This window comes from Oratosquilla oratoria, chromosome 12, assembly GCF_046742065.1.
Source record: "Oratosquilla oratoria isolate Oo_2021 chromosome 12, ASM4674206v1, whole genome shotgun sequence".
NCBI lineage: Eukaryota > Metazoa > Arthropoda > Malacostraca > Stomatopoda > Squillidae > Oratosquilla > Oratosquilla oratoria.
Genome location: NC_134788.1, coordinates 5,434,818 through 5,458,931, shown reverse-complemented (window position 1 = coordinate 5,458,931; position 24,114 = coordinate 5,434,818). Strand labels below are relative to the sequence as shown.

Below are 24,114 nucleotides of genomic sequence, written 5' to 3'. Positions count from 1 at the left end.
GAAAGCCTTTTCTGAAGGTCTTTTGTATGTCTCCTCTGACGCTTTTGTGGTGGTTGGCCTCGGGCATTTTCCAACAGTGTCGTTGCAACAAGGGCTTGGTCTTTTCGTAGAGCCTCGATCGCGATCCACACGGAAGGATGGTCGTGGCCGATCATCTGTGTGAAGGCTTGATTCCACGCCTCACAATGGTTGTTCGTACGATGCCCGCCAGACAAGGTTACTTCGTGTACGTTCCAAAGTTCGGGTGGAAAAAGGGGTGGCGTTCGGCGAATACGAAGCGGCGGTAGCACATCACCTGAGCGTTCGGCAGGCATCTGGATACGACGATATCCTCCAGACACGTAGGTCGCATCGAAATAATCTACCAGACAACTGAGTTGCTCCGGAATAACAGTTCTTAAAAATTCCATCCCCTCCGAAACTCTGTCACATGGCAGAAAAGCCAAGACATCTAACATAGAACAAAATAATCTACTTTCTTCGTCTGTCTTGTACAGTGTCACAAGGCCTAATTCCTGTATCTTCCTCCAGGTGTTCTGCGTTAAGTGGAAAAAACAACCGTGGCACTGAACGTGATCCCCGAATACAGTCCGGATAGCATTCACAGTCGCAAGTTCGAAATCGGTTGTGATTGTCGTAGGATCAAGGTTGAATCCTAGTCTGTCCACCTTTGTTGTTTTTGATAATTTCCATGTTGAAATATATATATATATATATATATATATATATATATATATATATATGTATATATATACACTATGTCATATATTCTGTACCTTGTCTCTTCATTTTATAATTCCTTCTTTTTATCTGCACTGAAGATGTAATTATACGAAAGCGCTCTTCGTTTACTTTTCCTAGTGGTTACTTAACGCATATATATATAAATATATATATATATATATATATATATATATATATATATATATATATATATATATATATATATATATATCCACACAGATGAGCACACACTAATGATATGAATGATACTGTGATGAATGTGGGACTTATATACCCACACCATTAGGGAAGCCTACTTCACATCTTTAATGCAATTAAATACCTCAACCTCACGGAATGTGAAACCAACTCACCGGGCCCTTTGAACTAGGTTTTATTTAAAACTAATATTACTGTTATTAATAATAAGTATTATTATTTATAAATTGTTTGTTTGTTTGTTTTTTCTGGAGGGGCTTTTTTCCGGTGGGGCTTCTTTCCACCCAGGGATCTTCCTATGTGTTTTTTTTTTCTGCTGGGGCTTTTTTCCGTGGGGCATTTTTCCGCTGGGGCTTTTTTCCAAGCATATTTCTTTACAATTAAAGTCACCCTTAATAACTATTCTTCCTTCATCTTTCATTATCTAATTTAGTGTTATCCTTATGTCTTCTAACATATTCTTGTGTTCTATCTTTTCCCACGAAGCCGTTTTGGGAGGCACATAATTTACCACAAACTTCCTGTTCTTACCATCCCGGTAACATTCCTCACATTTATATCCTTCTTAGTCAGGAACATAAATCCACCACCTTGTTTTACTACTCTGTTTCTAATCCAATAATTATATACACCATGTCGTACACTGTTGGGTGGTAATGGACCTTTCAATTTTGTCTCCACAATTCCCATTATGTCAGGTTCTTTTTCCATCAGGTAATCATTCAGTTCATTCAAGCCTGTTATTAACCCATCTATATTTGTGAAGGACACTTTTAATTTTCTGTTACCTCCATCCTGTTTTCTGCTTCCCTTCTGTTTTTCTCTCCTATGAACCATTTCCTCACTTTCATATCCACAACTCTCCAATAGAATTTCTCTTTGTCTGACTGTTCTGTTCTCGTTTTTTCCCCTTAGCTTCTATTCTTTTTGTTTTCTTTTCCTCTCTTTCCTCTTTATTCATCTCTCTTTTTATCCATACCTGTTTGTACTGATCACTTTCTGTTAGTTTTCCTGTTTTAGATAAGACATTATCTGCTATCATTTGTAACCTGAATTTAACCTTAATTGGTCTGGTCTTGTCTATACTGTATTTCCCTAGTCTATATATTTCTTCTTTTAGGAATGTTCCCTGTGGGGCTACAAGGAGAAGGATGCCTAGTCCCAATCCCCGTCCCTTTCTTCTCGCCTCTTACGATCCAATTGGAAATACTTGGTGGCAGTATTCTTTTCCCCCACCACAGGGGGTCAGAAGCATTGTCGCAAGACACTGCTTCTGACCCAGGGCAGTGGACAGGGTGCAGGGATGACCCGTCATCCGGGAGGTGCTAAGGTGAGAGAGGGGGTGGAGGGGTGTGGAGTGTATTCAGGGATGGAATGGGTGGGAGTGATTTTATGCCTTTTCCTTTTTAGCTACTTCCCTTGTAAGGGGGAAAAAGCCTAGGTATATGTATGTATGTATATATTTCTTCAATTTTTTCCCCCCATTTCCTGTTTACCTTGAAATATTTTAGTACCCTGTTCATTCTTTCTTTCTCCTCTCTTACTCTTGTATTCCTATTTGGATTATGTTTCTCTTCCATTCCTAATATAATTATACATTTCTTTTTATCTACTAAGTCTCTTACTATATTCTCCTTCTCTCTCATCACTTTAATAACTGTGTCCTTAGTGTGTTCCTTCATCTGTTGTTTCACTAGATCTCTAAATTCAATTTTGCTATTTTCCTGAACCTTTTTCCAACCATTTACCTCTTTTTCTATGGACTCTTTATTATTCCTCTTTAATTCCTCATTCTCATCCTCTACCTCTTTTAATTGTCTTATTAATTCTTCTATTTCTTTATCTAGGTTTTGGTTCTCCTTTAGTTCTTCCAATTTATCAACTCTTTGTGTAATCAGTGCAAGTTGACTAAACCTAACCTCCCATGATTCGTTCATTTTTGTTAGTTTTTCCTCTAGACTTGCTAATCGGGGGAGGTTGTCATCTCCTCCCTCATTAAATCCATAGAAATAATTATCTCCATTTTCTATTGCGCTGCTCTAATCTATATTTCTAATTTTGACGCCTTTAATAATTTCTTCGACTTCACCTCTGTCGTCTGCGCATCTCTTGTCGACATTCCTTCTGACGTCCGGGGCCCGTTCGTCCCCTTCCTCATTTTTTTTTTCCCTCGATAATCCCTCCCCTTCTCCTTTTTCTTCACCCTCCCACTACACCACGAGCTTTTCCCTTCCCTACTCATACAACACAGGTATTCCCTCGTCATTGAGGTCCACGAATATTTCATTTTTTTTTTTTTTTTTTTCCCGGAGTTCCAATCTTCGCCGTCACCTCGACGATAGTGTGTGTGTGTGAGTGTGTTTGTGTATGGATGTATTTCGAGGTGCAACTGGTTGTTTTGAGAAGTATGCCTCTAGTTTTGTTTTATACAGGTGTGTGGTGTGACACAGTAATGGATATGGAACAACTGAATTCTAAAAAAAACAAAAAAAAACAAAAAAAAAACACTTCAATATGTTATTTACCTTTCATTTGTAGCATAAAAGTTCCTATCCGTTGTTCAATCTGCACTTCCAAGGCACAAAGCGTTTCAGTGCATTCCCGATAGCCTGAACGAACATTTGTCAGAGCTGAGGCCGTGTCTTTGCCTGGGGACAAGGCATATGCGTAGGCCATCGTGCGCACCTTTGGGATCAGCAATATATTAATATATTAATAACATATCCTATTGGTACAATATGATTACAACTAACAAATACATACAAATATTTCAGAACATAAAGGTATACCGTATATACTCGTGTATAAGTTGACTTCATGTATAGTGCAACCCCCAAATTATTTGGTTAAGAAAAAATCATATACATCGTGTATTATGCATATTCAACTTTTGAATATATTACTAGCAGACCTACCGTAATCAAATTTTAAAATGATGGGCATCATTATGGACATATATATATATATATATATATATATATATATATATATATATATATATATATATATATATATATATATATATATATATATATCCAAAGATATCCAAAGATATCCAAAGAAGTACTACTTATGGAAACCAGAAGGAAGAAGACCTGTGGGACGCCCAAGAATGAGATGGAGAACAAATATCCAGCAGGCCCTGCACAAGAGGGGAACTTCACTGGAGGAGGTTGAGAGGAATAGAAAATACGAGGACCGTCAACAATGGAGAGAGCTAACGAGACGTGGCAACTGAAAGACCTATCAGGTCTAACAGGAGGAGGGTGAGAAGGTAAGAATATATATCTATATATATCTATATCTATATATATATCTATATATATATATATATATGTACATATATATATATATATATATATATATATATATATATATATATATATATGCATGCATATATGTATATGTATATGTATATTAGTATAAATGGGCAGTAAGTTTTCTTGTAGACATGTTCGATTGAAGACCAGAGCTAATTCACTATCCACTATCTTCTTAGTGATTTTCTCAATTGTCCGAATAGTTTGTTTGTATCTTGAAGGGAGGTCAAACACAAGGCTTCCGAGATCCATGGTGTTATTATAACGAAAAACATTATACAAAATTTAAAATACGAGCTTTCGGTTGAATCATACAACCATCTTCAGGTAATTAAGAATAAATGTACAAAGCAGGAGTTTAAATAAGAGTAAATGCAGGAACTATAGTCAAACCAGCGTAAGGAGTCCTTTGGAGGCGTGGCTTCATTGAATGCAGCAGTGACAAATCTAATCTATTAACTAATGCATTTTGAGTTTTAGAATATAAATATAATTGTATCGATTACTTAAATGTATACAATATACTTTATTTAAATAATATACTAATAATATATTTAAAACATCCTTTTACGTCAGGTCAAAAATAAGCTAGATACGAATGTGGCATCAGCGCGCTGATGCCACATTCTTATCTAGCTTATTTTTGAACTGACGTAAAAGGATGTTTTAAATATATTATTAGTATATTATTTAAATAAAGTATATTGTATACATTTAAGTAATCGATACAATTATATTTATATTCTAAAACTCAAAATGCATTAGTTAATAGATTAGATTTGTCACTGCTGCATTCAATGAAGCCACGTCCCCAAAGGACTCCTTACGCTGGTTTGACTATAGCTACGACCTAACTCTTCTAGTTCCTACATTTAATCTTATCTAAACTCCTTTGTACATTTAAAACAACACCCACCCGCCTGCCCCCCTCGCACTGCCATCGGATCCACTCTCCTGACTACGCTTCGGATATCGCCCACTCAACGCTCAAGCCCAACCTGGGGCTAATCAGGACCGCGCTACCTAGCTGGGGTTAATCAGCATCGCCACATGCGGGAGGTGAACTCTACTCACTTCCCGTAAGATTCATACACACACCTCTTACGAACATAGCCACGCCCCACGCACAAACATCTACACGTACTTTTTCTTCGACTAAAATTCGCTTCCTTTCTAACTTTCTCTTATACTACATCTTCTCATTTCAGTTCACCTCCCACTAGATTTTTTTTTTTTTCCATTTTTCAACCTTTCTCTACTACTACGCCTCCTACCATTTTCTCAACTTTTGGTGATTTTAATCCCAGGCCTTGGCGTCGCCGTCCAAGTTCCCTGCCCATTCCTCCCGAGCCACGACCATAAACCGTCCCTAATCGCTCACGAAAAAGCGCATTTAGGATATAGCCCTCTTTTATGCACTACTATCTTTTCATTTTCTTATAGACATTCTTCCCCTCCCACAAAAACCTATCCCGTGCGAGCGGGTGGTCTTACTAAGCTAGTCCACTAATCCACTTACCTAAAGATGGTTGTATGATTCAACCAAAAGCTCACATTTTAGAATTTGTGTAATGTTTTTCGTTATAATAACACCATGGATCTCGGAAGCCTTGTGTTTTACCTCCCTTCAAGATACAAACAAATTGGAAAATTGAGAAAATCACTAATATAGTGTATATTGAATTAGCTCTGGTCTTCAATCGAATATATATATTTATATATATATATATATATATATATATATATATATATGTGTGTGTGTGTGTGTGTGTGTGTGTGTGTGTGTGTGTGTGTGTGTGTGTGTGTTCACCTTGGTCTTTGGATCACGTGTTGGACTGTAATGCTATGACCTTTCACACACACACACACACACACACACACACACACACACACACACACCCACGAGAGTCAGAGTAACGACCCGAAGCACAGTGATACCGAAATAATATCGGCCCTGGGCAGGATTCGAACTGGTTACTGCGAGTAACACCATACTTCCCAGTCCCGCGCTCTACCAACTTCGCCACCGTGTGTGTGTATGTGTGTGTGTGTGTGTGTGTGTGTGTGTGTGTGTGTGTGTGTGTGTGTGTGTGTGTATTCACCTCGGATCTGCTGCAGTCTCTGTCGAGACAGCCAGACACCACCCTACGGCAGTGAGCTCAGAGCTCATTATTTGCCGATCTCTGGGTAGGTCTGAGACCACTCACACACAACACACTGGGACAGCAAGGTCACAACTCCTTGACTAACGTCCCGTACCTACTCACTGCTAGGTGAACAGGGGTTACACGTGAAAGGAGACAAACCCAACTTATCTCCGCCCGGCCGGGGAATCGAACCCCGGTTCTCTGGCTTGTGAGGCCAGTGTGTGTGTGTGTGTGTGTGTGTGTGTGTGTGTGTGTGTGTGTGTGTGTGTGTGTGTGTGTGTGTGTGTGTGTGTGTGTGTGTGTATTTACCTAGTTGTATTTTACGGGAAGGGGAGCTATGCTCGTGGTGTCCCGTCTTCATATCTCATTTTATCTAAACTATTTTTAAATGTGTGTGTGTGTGTGTGTGTGTGTGTGTGTGTGTGTGTGTGTGTGTGTGTGTGTGTGTGTGTGTGTGTGTGTGTGTGTGTATTTACCTAGTTGTATTTACCTAGTTGTATTTTGCGGGAAGGGGAGCTATGCTCGTGTTGTCCCGCCATTGTATCTCTCAGTGTCTAGTTTGCTTTTAAACTCGTGAATGATTTTTGCGCTTACTATTTCATTATCCAGTTTGTTCCAAGTGTCTAAAACTCTATGTGGAAAACTGTTTTTCTTCAGTTCTCTTCTATAGCTATGTTTTCTTAATTTCCTTCCATGTCCTCTTGTATTTCTCTTGTCCCAGTTTAGTAATTCTTCTCTATCAAGTATCTCTGTGCCTTTCATGATTCTGTAGATGGTCAGTAGGTCTCCTCTCTCTCTTCTTTGCTCCAGTGTCGGTAGCTCCAGTTTAGCCAATCTCTCCTCGTATGATAGGTTTGCAAGTGCAGGTGCCATTTTTGTAGCTGCTCTTTGGATTCTTTCTATTTTCTTTATGTTCTTTTTGGTACTGGGGGACCACAATGTCGCCGCATACTCTAGTCTAGGCCTTATCAATGTAACCAATTTTTTTTTTTTTTTATCATGTCTTCGTCCAAGTAAGCAAAAGCCACTTTTATTGATCTTAGCAAGTTGTAAGTCTCCCCGACAATTTTGTTAATCTGTGTATCATAGGACAAGTCGTTTGTGATAATAACTCCCAAGTCTTTTTCGGATCCTACTTTCTTTACTTCCTTGGTTCCAATTGTATATTTTCTTGATATTCTGTTTTTGCTTTTTCCAAACTCCATTATGCTACACTTCTTAGTATTAAAATCCACTTCTCATTTCTGACTCCAGTTCCATACTCTATTCAGATCTTCTTGCAGTGCTTCACAGTCCTTATCAGTTTCTCCTTTCCTTAACAGTTTGGCGTCATCAGCAAAGAAGCTCATGTAACAGTTCACGCCCTCGTCCATATCATTCATATAGATAGCAAACATTATTGGAGCCAGTACAGATCCTTGCGGTACTCCACTGATCACCTCTTTCCAATCTGAATATTTTTCTCTGAGTACTACTCTCATCTTTCTTCCAGTCAGGAAGTCCTCCACCCATTTTAGTTGGTTCCCTCGTATTCCTCCTATGTGTTCCAGTTTTTTTAGTAGTTTTCTGTGTGGTACTTTGTCAAATGCTTTTTGCAAGTCTAGGAATGCACAATCAGCCCATCCGTTTCTTTCTTGCACTATGTCTATTAGTCTTGAGTAGAAGCATATCAAGTTTGTGGTGCATGATCTACCTTGTCTGAACCCTTATTGTCTTGGATTTAATATGTTGTTATCTTCCAGGTGTTTTACCCATCTATTCTTTATGATTTTCTCACAAATTTTGGCTATAGTGCTTGTTAGTGATACTGGTCTATAGTTGGTGGGTTCTTCCTTGTTTCCTCCTTTATATATTGGTACAATGTTAGCATTTTTCCAGTCATTAGGTATCTTTCCTTCCTTGAGTGAGCTATTTATTATGATGTGTATTTTGTCCGTTAGCTCTTCTTTGCATTCTTTTAGAATCCAATTTGCAATTCCATCCGGGCCATGTGATTTTCTGACGTCCAATTTTGATAGATGTTCTGATATTTCTTTTTGTGATGTTGTAAATTCACTCATGTGGGGAGAATGTTTGTTATTATCTACGTCCCAATTTTGTATTTTCTCTCTGGTGAAGACAGATTTAAAGTGGTTGTTCATGATTTCGGCCATCTCTAATTCTTCTGTGTATTCTATATTTCCTTGGCGTAGTTTCACTAGTTCCTGTTTGGTTTTAAGTTTACCATTTACATACCGGTAGAATAGCTTGGGCTGATCTTTGCATTTATCTATAATATCCTTCTCATGGTTCCTTTTCTCCTCTCTTCTCACATTAACATACTCATTTCTATAGTTTATATAAATTTGCCATTTGCTTTGTTTTTTGTCTTTTCTCCACCTTTTCCAAGCTTTGTCCCTTCTGTCTTTTGCCTCACTGCATCTTTTGTTGAACCAACATTTAATGTACTCTCTCTCTCGCTTTTGTCTTGGTACATGCCTGTTTACCCCTTCATTGTAATTATCCAACAGTATGTTCCATTTCTCTTCCATATAGAATTTTTCCCAGTTTGCATTCTGGAAGAACGTCTTTAGTTTTGCAAAGTCTGTTTTGTTGTACATCAATCTTCCTTTCCTATGCTTTTCGCTCCTCTTCATCTCTATTTCTTCCTTTAGTACAGTTTCGATGAGTACATGGTCACTCTTTCCAATTGGTGTCTTGTAGTGGACTTTGTCCACTATTTCAGGTTCCGTTGTAAATATCAAATCTAGTTTTGATGGCTCTTCATTGTTTCTGTATCTTGTGTTTTCACTGACCCACTGGGTCATTGTGTACTCCATGGTCATGTCTAGCAGTACATTGCCCCACACGTCATCTCCTCGTACTGTCATGTTGTCCCAACAAATTTCTTTGCAATTGAAGTCTCCCATAATTACTAGATTACCCTTACCCATTAGTATCTCATTTAGTGATTTTCTTGTATCTTCTAGCATTTTTGTGTGTTCGTTTTCTTTCCAAGCATTCGTTCTTGGGGGCACATAGGTCACCACAAACTTTCTACTTTTCATATTCTTGCCTTCGACTTTTATCATGATCAGTTCAACATTACCTTTGCCCTCTGCAATTTTTGTCAGATTTAGGTCTTTCTTGGCCAAGAACATGATTCCCCTTCCCTGCTTTTTGTCCCTGTTTCTTATCCAGTAATTCTATACCCCTTGTCCAATATCAATAGATGGTATTTCTCCACTTAGTTTAGTCTCTACAATTCCCATTATGTCTGGTTTTTCTTCTAACAGATAATCATTGAGTTCGTTCAGACCTGAAATTAATCCGTCAATATTAGTATAGGCCACTTTTAATTTTCTTCCTTCTCCATTATCTTTTCTGTCCTTGGTTTTTTCGTTTTGATGTGCCACTGTTTCAATCTCATGTCGATTACTCTCCAATGGAATTCTTTGCATTCTGTCTCCGTTCTCAACAAGTTTTTTTCCTTTGCTTCTTTTCTTAGTGACTTTTCTTTTTCTAATTCCTCAGTACTCATTTCTCTTTTTATCCATATCTTATTGTACTTTTCACTCTTTGCCAAATTGCCTACTTTTTCAAAGATGTCTTCTACTACCATCTGTGACCTTAATTTTATCTTTAGAGGTCGATTTCTATCTTTAGAGTAGCGACCGATTCTGTGTGTCTCTTCTAAGTCTATGCTTGAATCTCTTCCCCCCCCCCCTGAATTTCATTTAGAATTTCTACTGCTGTCTCTTTTTCTTCTTTTTCTCTCATGTACCTCGCCAATCCCTGTTTTTCTTTTAGTCCATAGACCACAATACATTTTTTCCTATCTACTGTATCCCTGACCCAGTTTGCTTTTTCATTAATCACTTGGATAATTGTGTCTTTTGCATTATCCTGCATTTGCTGCTTGACTATTTCTTTAAAAGCAGTTTCCTTGTTTTCGATGTTTTCCTTCCACTTAATTTTCTGAATACTTTCTTCACCTAGATTCTCTTCGATCTTTTGTGACAACTCATGTAATCTGTTGTTCACCTCTATCTTTAAATTGTCGCTGCTGTTATTTTCATTAGTTTTCTTCTTTTCATTATCATTCTTCAGCTCATTTATATCCCTTTTCATTTCTTTGATCTCGTTTGTGAGATCTAAGTTGGTTTTTCTTAGGTCAGAGATTTCGTGATTCGCCTGTGCTAAGCATTCCCTTAATCCTATGATATCATTTCTTAAGTCCATAATTTCATTCTCCCACCGAGTCCTAGTTTTGTTCATATCTTTCTCTATCTTTAATAATCGACTTTCATATTTGTTAAATCCTGTGAAGTCTTCTTCGTCGCACGTGGATTTGTTTACATTGCGGTTCGATCGTCTGACGCTAGATGGCTCTGTTTCGTGACTGTCTCTCGAGTCGTTTTCTTTCGTTTTCGCTAATTCCATGATAATACAATTAACTAGCACTGCAGAGATATTACGGACACCCACGATTTCTCCCCTCCCCTACAATACAAACCAGGTGTGTGTGTGTGTGTCTGTGTGTGTGTGTGTGTGTGTGTGTGTGTGTGTGTGTGTGTGTGTGTGTGTGTGTGTGTGTGTGTGTGTGTGTGTGTGTGTGTACAAAATAATGAAAACATAGGAGGAATGAATACTATAAATGAATGTAATATACATTATAGGTAGGCTACGTATAGGACAAGAAGGGGTGCCGTTGAGAAAGCAATACATCAATACAAGTTCGAACAAAGGTGCACGCAGACTGGAGAAAGAAAAAATGTCAAGTGTTCATTTACATAAGGTTTTTGTAGATTATAAGTTGTATATATATAGTGAATGAAGTCCTGATATTCATGTAGCAACAGAAAGAAAGAACGTAGGCTACGGGAGGCAGCTTAACCCATTCAACTCCGATGACAAGATGTCTTGTCATTTGGTCAAATAAAACAAAAAATCATAAAACACCAAAATGTTTGATCAAACACCAGAAAAATATGACGTCAATCCTCGCTTCGCTCGCAGCGAAGCGAGGATTGACGTCATATTTTTCTGGTGTTTGATCAAACATTTTGGTGTTTTATGATTTTTTGTTTTATTTGACCAAATGACAAGACATCTTGTCATCGGAGTTGAATGGCTTAAAAGGACCGTTACCAGGCATCGTGAGACTGCAGGTTTCCAGATAAGTCACGGTCACCAAAAATGCACGAGTTTTAACACATTCAAAAACATTACCGTATGTGTATGGTACCATCCCCTATATATATATATATCTTTAAAGATTTTTTTATCATTAAAAACTCGCTCTATACACGAGTATATCGGTAATCTAATACATGGTGATGTTGAAATAGCTAATAAGCTTTAATCTCTCCATAACCAACAAAATAAATTAATTCATGCCTCTGAAAAGAAAAATCAAATATTTATTCAGTTCATGTTAGATAAAAGCTTGACCTTTATCGATGGGCAATTGTACACAAAATAATCTTTATGAAACTATTTAGATAAAAAATACTTTTCTTTCTGAAGTGTTTGTATTTGAAATCAGAGTGGCAAAGCTAATTAAGGTCCGTAAAGATAACACAAAGTACAAAGATGTTTTACATGGAAGAAATAAATGGGTGGACTTTGAATATATGGAATTCAATATACCATTTAACAAGGTATCACAAAAAGACTGATATGTAAAAGGGTCACTGCTGGGGGGGGGGAAGAGGACGGAAATATAAACTATGACACCAAATTATTGAGATATAAAAAACATATGAGAATCTGATATGTCCCAAGCAGCAGGGGTGTGAGCATATGATGTTTCTCTTTAATAAATAGATAGACACATAAAAACAAGCAAAATCAAAAGACCAGTAACCAAAATGGTCCCCAGCTAAGCTGAGAGGCCATAATAGGAAAGATGAGCAACACTGGATTTGCTCTTTAGAAGAATGAGTGACATGGTTTTGTGTACAGGTCAGTAAATAGAATTAACAAAATTGACTTAGAAGAACTGCCCTCATCTAAAGAAAGAAGACAAATTATACGGTTTTCAAAACCAGGAAAGGAGTGGACAAATTTGGCAAAGAAGTATGGGATGTGAGAATGATGAATGACCATCAGGAATATGGGGAATGAACTACATAAGTATATCAAGAAAAGCCGTTTCTTGTAGAGAAGTCCCAACTTGTGAAATAACCTACAGAAGATATTCTCAATATAACGCCCAAAGGGATTGAATAATTCTTAATCGAGGTAGACATATTTAAATTGGGTTTGATCCCTCTTAATGTTATTGGAATCCTCTTAAACGATCTGAATATTCTAAAAAGAATTCAATTACCTTAAGAGTAATCCAACCCCTTTAGGAGGGATACAACCTCATTAGAAAGGATCCAAATACCTTAAGCCTAGGTTTGTTAGACAAACAAATAGAAGGTATTACACGAATGTAGCTCTTTTTTTGTTCATTTACTATGCAGGCATAGTAGATCTGGTAAATAGCCACACAAATAGGACGAGTGATGACTTACCCCTTCACGTAATTTTTGATGCAGGGCGTATTCGTCTTGTAGATCTTCAACTTTGCTCAAATGGTACTCAATCTTCGTCAAGTATCGTTCGGCACTTTTGATTTGCTGAAACACAAAACATATAAGTTAGTCAAAGTGTCTAAGCAACAATTCTACTGCGTATATATGTATATATATATATATATATATATATATATATATATATATATATATATATATATATATATATATATATATATATGTATGTATTTATTTATTCTCGGAAATCGACGTGAACTCCGTATAATTGTGATCCCATTAAGGAGTTATCACATTGGGCTTCCATGGGCTTCACCAGCGCTGACAGTTGAAAGTTCGTTTGAGTGAAAAACGACTTCGGTTACAATATTTTATTTTTTCAAATCTCCAAATATCAAATTATCTTTCCGTCATACATAGCAAAGCTAAATTGTGAGATAAGAAATTGTAAATCTATACGAATAATAGACATGCTGTTAAAATGTTATTAGAGAAGTCTAGATTTCTGTAAGCGAAGTCATATTCTAGGTTTATAGTGTGTTTTTCCTATACTTAGTTTTGTGACAGTTTGTTAAATACTTGGGTTTGTGGCGCTTTGTCTCATGCTTAGGAGGGTCATGAGATCTTCTGTTTATATGTTTAAGTTTGGGTTCAACGCTTTGATATATAATGCCTTTAAGAATGGGATACGTCTATTGACTGCATATATATATATATATATATATATATATATATATATATATATATATCCAAAATCTGTTTTCTTCTAGCATGATTCTATGTTCAGCTCTTAAATGTTTTTAAGATCTCCTGATGTAAGGTGGTACGGAAGGCGACGGGATAACCTCATTGTCGTCTCCCCAATATAGGTGGACGGGAGGGCTTCACAATTGCCTCGGGTACATTTGAACCTACTGATGACATGTGACTTCTGAAGTTCCTTTCTCTCTTGGTGTGAGCTGTTCTTAACCCATTAAACTCCGATGACAAGATTCTTGTCATTTGGTCAAATAAAACAAAAAATCATAAAACACCAAAATGTTTGATCAAACATTTTGGTGTTTTATGATTTTTTGTTTTATTTGACCAAATGACAAGAATCTTGTCATCGGAGTTTAATGGGTTTAAGTATGAGGTGGCTTGTTTTCTTGGTCTTACGAGGGGTGACTGAAAAATTGTGAGCCTAACCATGAAGGGGACCGAATAATTATATGGACAACGGTTGGCATTATTGGCAACTCAAGTGAACCCCAAATGACAAATTTCATTGCCTAAACTTCTTTTATCTTTGATTTACAGACGATAGAACTGAAATCACCCGCGATTTTTGTGAAAATGGAGAAAGTGGAGTACTGATCAGTGATCAAGAATCTCTTCATGAAGCACATATTTCCAGACGAGATTCACCAGGACATGGTCACGACCTTTGGAGAGGATGTTCCTTCCTCTGCCATGGACATGCGGTGGGTGGCGGAATTTAACCCATTAAACTCCGATGACAAGATTCTTGTCATTTGGTCAAATAAAACAAAAAATCATAAAACACCAAAATGTTTGATCAAACACCAGAAAAATATGACGCCAGTCCTCGCTTCGCTCTCGAAGCGAGGACTGACGTCATATTTTTCTGGTGTTTGATCAAACATTTTGGTGTTTTATGATTTTTTGTTTTATTTGACCAAATGACAAGAATCTTGTCATCGGAGTTTAATGGGTTAAGCGCGAGCAATAGTCCGTTGCAGATGAGCTGAGGTCGGGAAGGCCCCGAACCTTGACCATGGACGAGAACATCGACCTGGTCCTCGACATGGTCATGGATGACCGGCGAATCTCAACGCGGGTCGTTGTTGCTCGGGCGGGGATATCTAAGGAGCGCACAGACCACATTCTGCGTAACAAGTTTGAAGTGTCGAAGGTTTCTGCTCGATGGATCCCTCGTCTTCTGGCACATGACCAGATGTGGACTCGTGCGACTTTTTCCCGTGACAACTTGACCTTGATGCAGTAGGACCCACGGAGCTTTCTGGCAAGATTCGTAACCATGGACGAGACTTGGGTCCATCACTTCCACCCAAAGACAAAAGATCAGTTGAGGTAGTGAAAGCACAACAACTCTCCAACCCCCAAGAAGGCCAAGGTGACGACCTCGGCCGGTAAGGTCATGGCTTCCGTCTTTTGGGACGCGAAGGGAGTCCTGTTCATCGACTACCTCTCCAAGGGCCACACCATCACCGGGGCGTATTACGCGAACCTCCTGACCGAATTGTGGCAGAAGATCAAGGAGAAACGGCCCGGGATGCTCTCCAAGGGCGTGATTTTCCACCAGGGCAACGCACCAACCCACACATCGCTGCTGAGAATGGCAAAAATTCGAGACTGTGGATACGAATTGCTGACTTATTCACCCTATTCACCGGATCTTGTTCCGTCCGACACCTATTTCCTAACCTGAAGAAGTACCTGGCTGGTCACCGCTTTAAGGACGATGAGGAAGTTATGGGGGCCGTGGATGAGTTCCATGAGGATCAATCTTCAGACCTCTATTTGAGGGGGCTCCAGGCACTTGGGGAGTGTTGGGAAAAGTGTGTATTGTTAAACGGTGATTATGTTGAGAAATAAAGGTTCAGTTTTGTTCTGGATGATAACACTTCCATAACACTTTTCAATCACCCCTCGCATTATACTTGTAAGTCACAAAGTTAATATTTTCTTTGGGTTGATGTTTTTCTTGATAATTAATTTATTTAATTATTCATTATTAACCATTCATCGGAACATTATTACCCCAACCATAGGGAAAGAATATCCCGAGCTACTGAGGGCGGGTCTTGTAACCAAAATCGCGATATAGCAATAATGACTACCTACAGTGAAGTCACAAACCTACTTTCAAAGGAGAATAAGTTCATAACAAGGCATATGGAAAATACTCTTAAGAAAATGTTATGTGCACAACTAGCTATCACTTTTAATGCGGTATGCATAAGAGAAAATCTCCTGCTCGTGTATACCATTAGTACACACACACATAATGTGTATATATATATATATAAATTATATATATATATATATATATATATATATATATACATACATATATATATATATATATATATAGTATATATTAGGGATATGACTTTTCAACTTTTTCAGTTTTATTTTCCTGATGTATTTGATGAATCTTTGCCTCCATGTTAGTTGTTGTTTTTATGTAAAAGCCTCCTGCAAACATCATTTCATTTTTACTGTACACAGGAAGTCGTCCTGAGGAGGTGTCAGCAGCAGCATCGGTAGCAGCTGTCTGAAGTCAATTTTACTAGCTGTAGTTTTGAGTGTGTGCTGTGTACAGAAACAGTGACATTATAATTTTACAGTTCTGTAAATATTATGGAATAAATTTTCTTACCATGTAGCATTTTCAAATATAAGTGTAAAATAGGTAGATAATGGATACTTATATGTTACTGGATAGTAGATCTCTTTCGTTCATTATAATGAAAAATCAAAATTGGTTTAAATACTCTTTGCAGCAGCTAGTGTATTCTCCATTCTCATTTTTTATTTCATGTATTCTGCTTTCAGATTCAAACATGTCTTTTAAATCAATCCAAATCAGCGGTGAAATCAGCTGGGAGGAAATGGACACGGAATTTGACAACAAGACGCCGTCCAAGCATACTATTTCTAGGTCATCTGTACTCTTCCATACTAGTTTTGTGTCCTCTTTTCTTCAATTTCCTCCATGCCACATTCCTGTTTCTTTCATATGTCTCATTTTTTCCTTGACACCAAACCGTGACATATCTTTATTCCTACCCTAACTTGAAAAGTTTAGATTTCTCCCATATCTTCTCTGTTTCGGCAGTATTCATGAATTCCTCCCAGTCTGCTTCTTCAAAATTAATTACTTGAACTGGATATGTTTACCTCCTTAAAGTTGTATCTGCCATCTTTGTATGATTCATTTCTCAGCTCTAGATATCCTTCTACCACCTGGAATCCAAGCACTACATGGTGAGTCTTTCCTATAATTGGATTTAATGAGTCAATAAGATAATGTTCCTTAGCTAGTAGTAGGTCTCGTTTTTGATGGATTGTCTTACATTATGCTTTTTACCCACTGGGCCGGAGTGTTGGCCCTTGCATTATGTAATAAATTATCAACCCCATTTTTTTCTTTATTAAACGCTTCAACTCCGATGACAAGATGTCTTGTCATTTGGTCAAATAAAACAAAAAATCATAATAAAACAACAAAATGTTTGATGATCAAACAGCACCAGAAAAATATGACGTCGTCAGTCCTCCTCCTCGAGGAGGAGGAGGACTGACGACATCATATTTTTCTGGTGCTGTTTGATCATCAAACATTTTGTTGTTTTATTATGATTTTTTGTTTTATTTGACCAAATGACAAGACATCTTGTCATCGGAGTTGAATGGGTTAAACGCTTCACATTCCTCCCAATATAATTCGCTGCAATTGAAGTCACCCACTGGTTCTAATCCTCACATTCATTGGCTTACAAGGTAATCACCATGCCCCGGTACAACTTTGCATTTTGTCTTTCATACTATTATTTATTTTCACGAAAATCACGTTGAAAATAAATATTTGATCTCAAAGGTAGTTTTTTAGAGACTTTTTTGACGAAATTATTTGTCGTCTGCTGATTTGCATTATAAAACACAGCATACAGCGCCATCTCTTGATATTAGTTCTGATGACGTCGTGGTTTCTGTACCAACACAAGCCATCTCAATTAACCCATTCAACTCCGATGACAAGATGTCTTGTCATTTGGTCAAATAAAACAAAAAATCATAAAACACCAAAATGTTTGATCAAACACCAGAAAAATATGACGTCAATCCTCGCTTCGCTCGCAGCGAAGCGAGGACAGACGTCATATTTTTCTGGTGTTTGATCAAACATTTTGGTGTTTTATGATTTTTTGTTTTATTTGACCAAATGACAAGAATCTTGTCATCGGAGTTGAATGGGTTTTAATGCATTCTTGCTTTCCTCTCTTTCATAATCTAATTTCCTCTGATTCTTTAAATAATAATAATAATAATAATGATAATAATAATAACAATAGTACATGCATACATACATATACCAAAAGCTTTTTCCCCCTTACACGGGGGGTAGCCAAAAAGAAAAAGGCATAGAAGTCACTCCCACCCACTCCATTTCCCATATATTCCACTCCCCTCCACCCTCCTCCCTCCCTCCTATCTTGGCACCTCCTGGATGACGGGTCATCCCTGCATCCTGTCCACTGCCCTGGGTCAGAAGCAGTGTCGCAAGACACAGCACATCCACAGCAAGGCCGCTTCATAAATTCGGCAACCCCCCCTTTCCGTCCTCTCATGCAGAAAAGGAGAAGACGGGGAGAAATCCCTTCGGGCTGCGTCAATTTTTTTTCATGCATACTTCCTCACCCCCATCCCCCACCCACTCCCCCTCATGCATCACAGTATCATCTATACACAACCCCTCTCCATTCACCCCTATCTTCTGTCCTCTCCCGTCCTTCCTCCACAGACATTCCCCTCATTTGTAAAGCCCCTTTCACCCCATCCATCCATCTCATCCTAGGACGCCCCCTCATATTCACTCCTTCCACACTTCTTATAATAATCTTTCTTCACTCATTTTTTCCATGTGTCCAAACCATCCTAATACTCTTTCATCAACCCTATCTCCCAGCTCCCTTTCCACCCCTGTTCTCCTCCTCACCTCCTCATTTCTCACTCTATCCAGCCTAGTAACCCCTATCATACTTCTCAGACATTTCATCTCAAACACATTTAAACTCCTTCTCTCTTCCTCTCTCATGTTCCAATAAATCAATAATAAATCAATAATAAATCTTTCTCTTGTTCAGGCCTAATATGTTTCTAAACCAACCTGGGTTCCTCTGCAAGCTCTATCATCTAATTCTTCTTTAGTGTTCTTTTTCTTATACAAATACTCCTAAATTTGACTTTGGCTGCTAAATTCGAAAGCATGATAATAACTTCGTTTAATTTGTGTAAATTGTTTTTTTTTTATCTGTATGAATCTTTTCTTACTTCTTTCTCTACTTGCATATCAAATTCACGAACGTGATCAATTCCACCAATATGGCACATCAGTTCTTTGGTTAAGACTAAGTCTCGTCTTGTCTCTGAGGTTCTTTTATCAAGGGACCTCAACGGAAATATGCCCACCCCCAACATCTTTTTTTTTTTTTTTAAGTTATCCCTGTTATCCGTAGTATATTATCATATTCTTACCTGTGACTCAGTCTATGTTCTTTACATTTATTGATTAATCATTTGTATGCTTGTAAAATTATTCTGTAGTGAAATAAATAGAATTAAGTATGGTGACCACACCACTGATGCATATTCCAGTTCGGGACGAATTTTCTTTTCTTTTTCTTTTTAGTCGTGTTCTTATCCATGTAACGAAACACCACATTCATATTCTTAAGGAATTTGAGCCTTGTTATTTCTATATGCATCCGGCGACAGACGTGTGTGTGTGTGTGTGTGTGTGTGTGTGTGTGTGTGTGTGTGTGTTCTATGTGCGTGTATGTGCGCGTGCGCGTGGGTGTACATTTTACAACATGCACGCAAACTATGTTGGCTCTAAATGCACACACAAACAAGCGCACTGAAGTACAAAGAACATATACATGTATAGAAACGGCAGTAAACCATTTGCAAATCAGCAATTAGTAAAGACAAAAGCGCCCTCATGCATACAACGCCATATTTATTATGAATCTGTTAAATAACACACCAAAGGAATTATTCAAACGAAAGAGTATATATTAATTGATCCAACAATGAAAGCATATTGATATTTGTAGAACATGCTATACATAACAGTATTCATCACATAAAAAGATCGAAAAAATGGACATGCAAAAATATCAGGAACATGGCTTTGCCAAAGACTCGTTTGTAAAGGCTCGTGGCGTGGGGTATAGCCACAGGGAAATCCCATGCAACAAAGTGTGATCCATGACCATCAATTTCAAATAATTTCAAACAAATAAAATGCGCCGCTGCGTGACTACTGACTTCCAAGTGTTCAGTATATTGCTGAGACACTGTGATAGGTACACGTGGATTGGAAAAGGAAATGCACATTGTAATGAACAGAAAACGGCTAACATGATAGTTTGGCATTCTTTTTAGTGCTGACTTCGACATCATCAACGTCAGTACCGTCATCTTCCTTTTCGTTCTTAAATCTTTTTCCGAACATCCCAGAACGGTAGGGCAGCGAAATGTTCCAAGAAGTGTCCCCCTTTGCGGTAGACTAATAAAAAACTTGGAGATTTCTCAAATAATTTGATTGCTTTTAATTGGTACTGATACATGTATACACGGACACACACACACAGACACACACACACACACACACACACACACACACACACACACACACACATATATATATATATATATACATATATATATATATATATATATATATATATATATATATATATATATATATGTGTGTGTGTGTGTGTGTGTGTGTGTGTGTGTGTGTGTGTGTGTGTGTGTGTGTATATATGTGTGTATATATGTGTATATATATATATATATATAAATATATATATAAATAAATATATAATTATATATAAATATAAAAATATATATAATGTTGAGACATTCTAACAGGTTGACGTAAGCGGAGTAGGAAACACAGGAGTCTTAGTCTTGAGTTTATTCCTGACTAGTTTCGCAGGTATGCTTTTTCAAAGCATACCTGCGAAACTAGTCAGGAATAAACTCAAGACTAAGACTCCTGTGTTTTCTACTCCGCTTACGTCATATATATATATATATATATATATACACATATATATACATATATATATACACATATATATATATATATATATCATAATTCATTTTAAATCTAAGCCATCAACACTGAAACTCTCGAATAGGCATACGTTCAGAAATTGATACGTGATAAAGCTTAGGACTCGAACCTCCGCTAGCACGTAACAAGTGACAGTGTGGTTGATAAAAAATGTAAATCTTTTCACTGAGTCTCATTCAGTGTTGAACATATATATATATATATATATATATATATATATATATATATATAAATATATATATATATATACATATATATATATATATATATATGTGTGTGTGTGTGTGTGTGTGTGTGTGTGTGTGTGTGTGTGTGTGTGTGTGTGTGTGTGTGTGTGTGTGTGTGTGTGTGTGTGTGTGTGTGTGTGTGTGTGTGTGCGTGTGTGTGTGTGTTTGCAAAAACCACTTGGAAAATAAAAGAACTGAATACCGAACGTTTTTGTCTATTCAAGACATCATCAGGGTACAAAGAATCTTCGTACCCTGATGATGTCTTGAATAGACGAAAACGTTCGGTATTCAATTATTTTATTTTCCAAGTGTTTTTTGCAAATATTGTTGTCACGTGTGCTTAGTGATTTGTGTGTGTGCGTGTGTGTGTGTGTGTGTGTGTGTGTGTGTGTGTGTGTGTGTGTGTGTGTGTGTGTGTGTGTGTGTGTGTGTGTGTGTGTGTGTGTGTGTGTGCTTGTCTGCGCGCGCGGGGAGATGGTTAAACTACAATAGATTGTAGCAACCACCACAGGAATTAGGAACACATAGCCAGTGCTGCAAACGATAGGTCTACCCACCCCACCCCCTAGCAAGCTCGTTGTTCTAAACCAGGAGTACTCAGCTTTCTCCCGTTACTCACCCCAAAAGTCATCAGACCATCGACCCGTACCACCATTAACCTGACACAGAATATAGAATGGTAATACATTAACCCATTCAACTCCGATGACAAGATTCTTGTCATTTGGTCAAATAAAACAAAAAATCATAAAACACCAAAATGTTTGATCAAACACCAGAAAAATATGACGTCAGTCCTCGCTTCGCTCGCGAGCGAAGCGAGGACTGACGTCATATTTTTCTGGTGTTTGATCAAACATTTTGGTGTTTTGTGATTTTTTGTTTTATTTGACCAAATGACAAGAATCTTGTCATCGGAGTTTAATGGGTTAGGCACGACATCAGGGGGTGGTGCTTTGGTCGGAAAAGGTTGGAAAACGCTGACATAGAGAAGTTTGGTGCCATCTTCAAGCAAGCCCTCTGTGCTGGGCATGGGGGTAGTCGTCATCTACACAGACTCAAGGACATTACTACTGACATCATGGTATCCGGCAAGTTTGTCTAAAACAATTTATCTAAAACACAATGTGTCTAAAACAATTTGTCTAAAGTACAATTCATCTATAAACAATTTGTCTAAAATACAGTTTGTCGGAACTGATTCGAATGCGATTGTTTGTAATTTAATTATTTTTCTAAGCAATACGTTTACATTAATTTTATGAATGTTAAAAAGATATTGAATTCATATAAAGCAGATTTACATTTAGATATTTCTATCAGATATTTCTTTTTCTATTCAAGACGGATTCGAATGCGATTGTTTGTAATTGAATTCTTTTTCTAAGCAATACATTTACATTAACTTTAGGTTAGGTTAGGTCAGGTTAGGTTAGGTCAGGTCAGGTTAGGTTTGGTTAGGTTTGGTTAGGTTAGGTTAGGTTTGGTTAGGTTTGGTTAAGTTTGGTTAGGTTTGGTTAAGTTTGGTTAGGTTTTATTTAAGTTTGGTTAGGTTTGGTTAGGGTTTGACAAACTGTTTATAGATCAACTGTACTTTAGATAAATTGTTTTAGACATATTGATTTAGACAAATTGTATCTTAAACCAATTGTTTTAGACAAACTCTCCTAGACCCGACATCATCAAGTCGAGGAAGACAACGGATGACGTCTACTTAACCCATTCAACTCCGATGACAAGATGTCTTGTCATTTGGTCAAATAAAACAAAAAATCATAAAACACCAAAATGTTTGATCAAACACCAGAAAAATATGACGTCAATCCTCGCTTCGCTCGCAGCGAAGCGAGGACTGACGTCATATTTTTCTGGTGTTTGATCAAACATTTTGGTGTTTTATGATTTTTTGTTTTATTTGACCAAATGACAAGACATCTTGTCATCGGAGTTGAATGGGTTAACGACGTCAATCCAGCACTTGCTGAACCTCTTGCACCAGAATGAGAGGTCTGCAAGGCTTCAATGGATCCCCAGTCAATTCGGGATTCCAGGGATAGTGCAGATGATGATGCCGAGGTAGCGACGAGGTTCAGTATTGTATTATAAAATCTGTTAGCATTATGTATAGATTTAGAACTTAAAAGTGATGCGTCATTGTATATTATTGTATTATAAAATCTGTTAGCATTATGTATAAATTTAGAACTTAAAAGTGATAGGTAATTATAGGTGTGTGTGTGTGCGTACGTGTAATGGATGATTCCAAAACATAACAAATTGCCATTTCTGTTTACGTGATTAATTATAATTTTATTTTTGTAATGCGGAAGTTGAATGAACGGGATATAGATGATTAATAGTACTAAAATTAATAACCTATATCCCATTCATTCAACTTCCGCATTACAAAAATAAAATGATAATTAATCATGTAAACAGAAATGGCAATTTGTTATGTTCTGGAATCATCTATTACACGTACGCACACACACAAATACAATGAACCCATTAAACTCCGATGACAAGATGTCTTGTCATTTGGTCAAATAAAACAAAAAATTATAAAACACAAAAATGTTTGATCCAACACCAGAAAAATATGACGTCAGTCCTTGCTTCGCTGCGAGCGAGCGAGCGAGAACTGACGTCATATTTTTCTGGTGTTGGATCAAACATTTTGGTGTTTTATAATTTTTTGTTTTATTTGACCAAATGACAAGACATCTTGTCATCGGAGTTTAATGGGTGAAGCATCACTTTTAAGTTCTAAATTCATACATAATGCTAACAGATTTTATAATACATCAGCAGGATCGCACTCCACCTGGCCAGATTGGTGGCCAGGCCCGACTACATCAGCAATCTTCATTCTTCGGAATCAGCGCTGTGGTACTTCCTCATCACTAGGTACGTGGCATTAGAAGGGCCGAATCTATCTCCTATAGCATCCGCCCTTGGATATTGTTGTGGGTAGCAAGTGTCACGATCGCTGCAAGCTTTGTGGGTCCGCGGTGCAACAGCACTTCCACCATTACCAGGTAGAGAGTGTAGAGCAAC

The 24,114-nt window shown here is 37.6% G+C and overlaps 1 protein-coding gene across 9 annotated transcripts in view; it reads right to left on the bottom strand.

Moving 5' to 3' along the window:
* The window catches only part of LOC143030920 (rho family-interacting cell polarization regulator 2-like), a 276,625-nt gene that overhangs the window by 125,727 nt on the left and 126,784 nt on the right, over positions 1 to 24,114 (bottom strand). For all 9 annotated transcript variants that reach the window (XR_012966948.1, XR_012966950.1, XR_012966949.1 and 6 more), the window contains 2 exons: positions 12,913 to 13,017; positions 3,468 to 3,627 (listed from right to left, as the gene is read on the bottom strand). Coding sequence is in view for 6 of the 9 variants with exons in the window: in XM_076194178.1 (XP_076050293.1) it covers positions 3,468 to 3,627; positions 12,913 to 13,017 (265 nt within the window). In the remaining 3 variants the exon portion in view is untranslated. The remainder of the gene's footprint in view (positions 1 to 3,467; positions 3,628 to 12,912; positions 13,018 to 24,114) is intronic.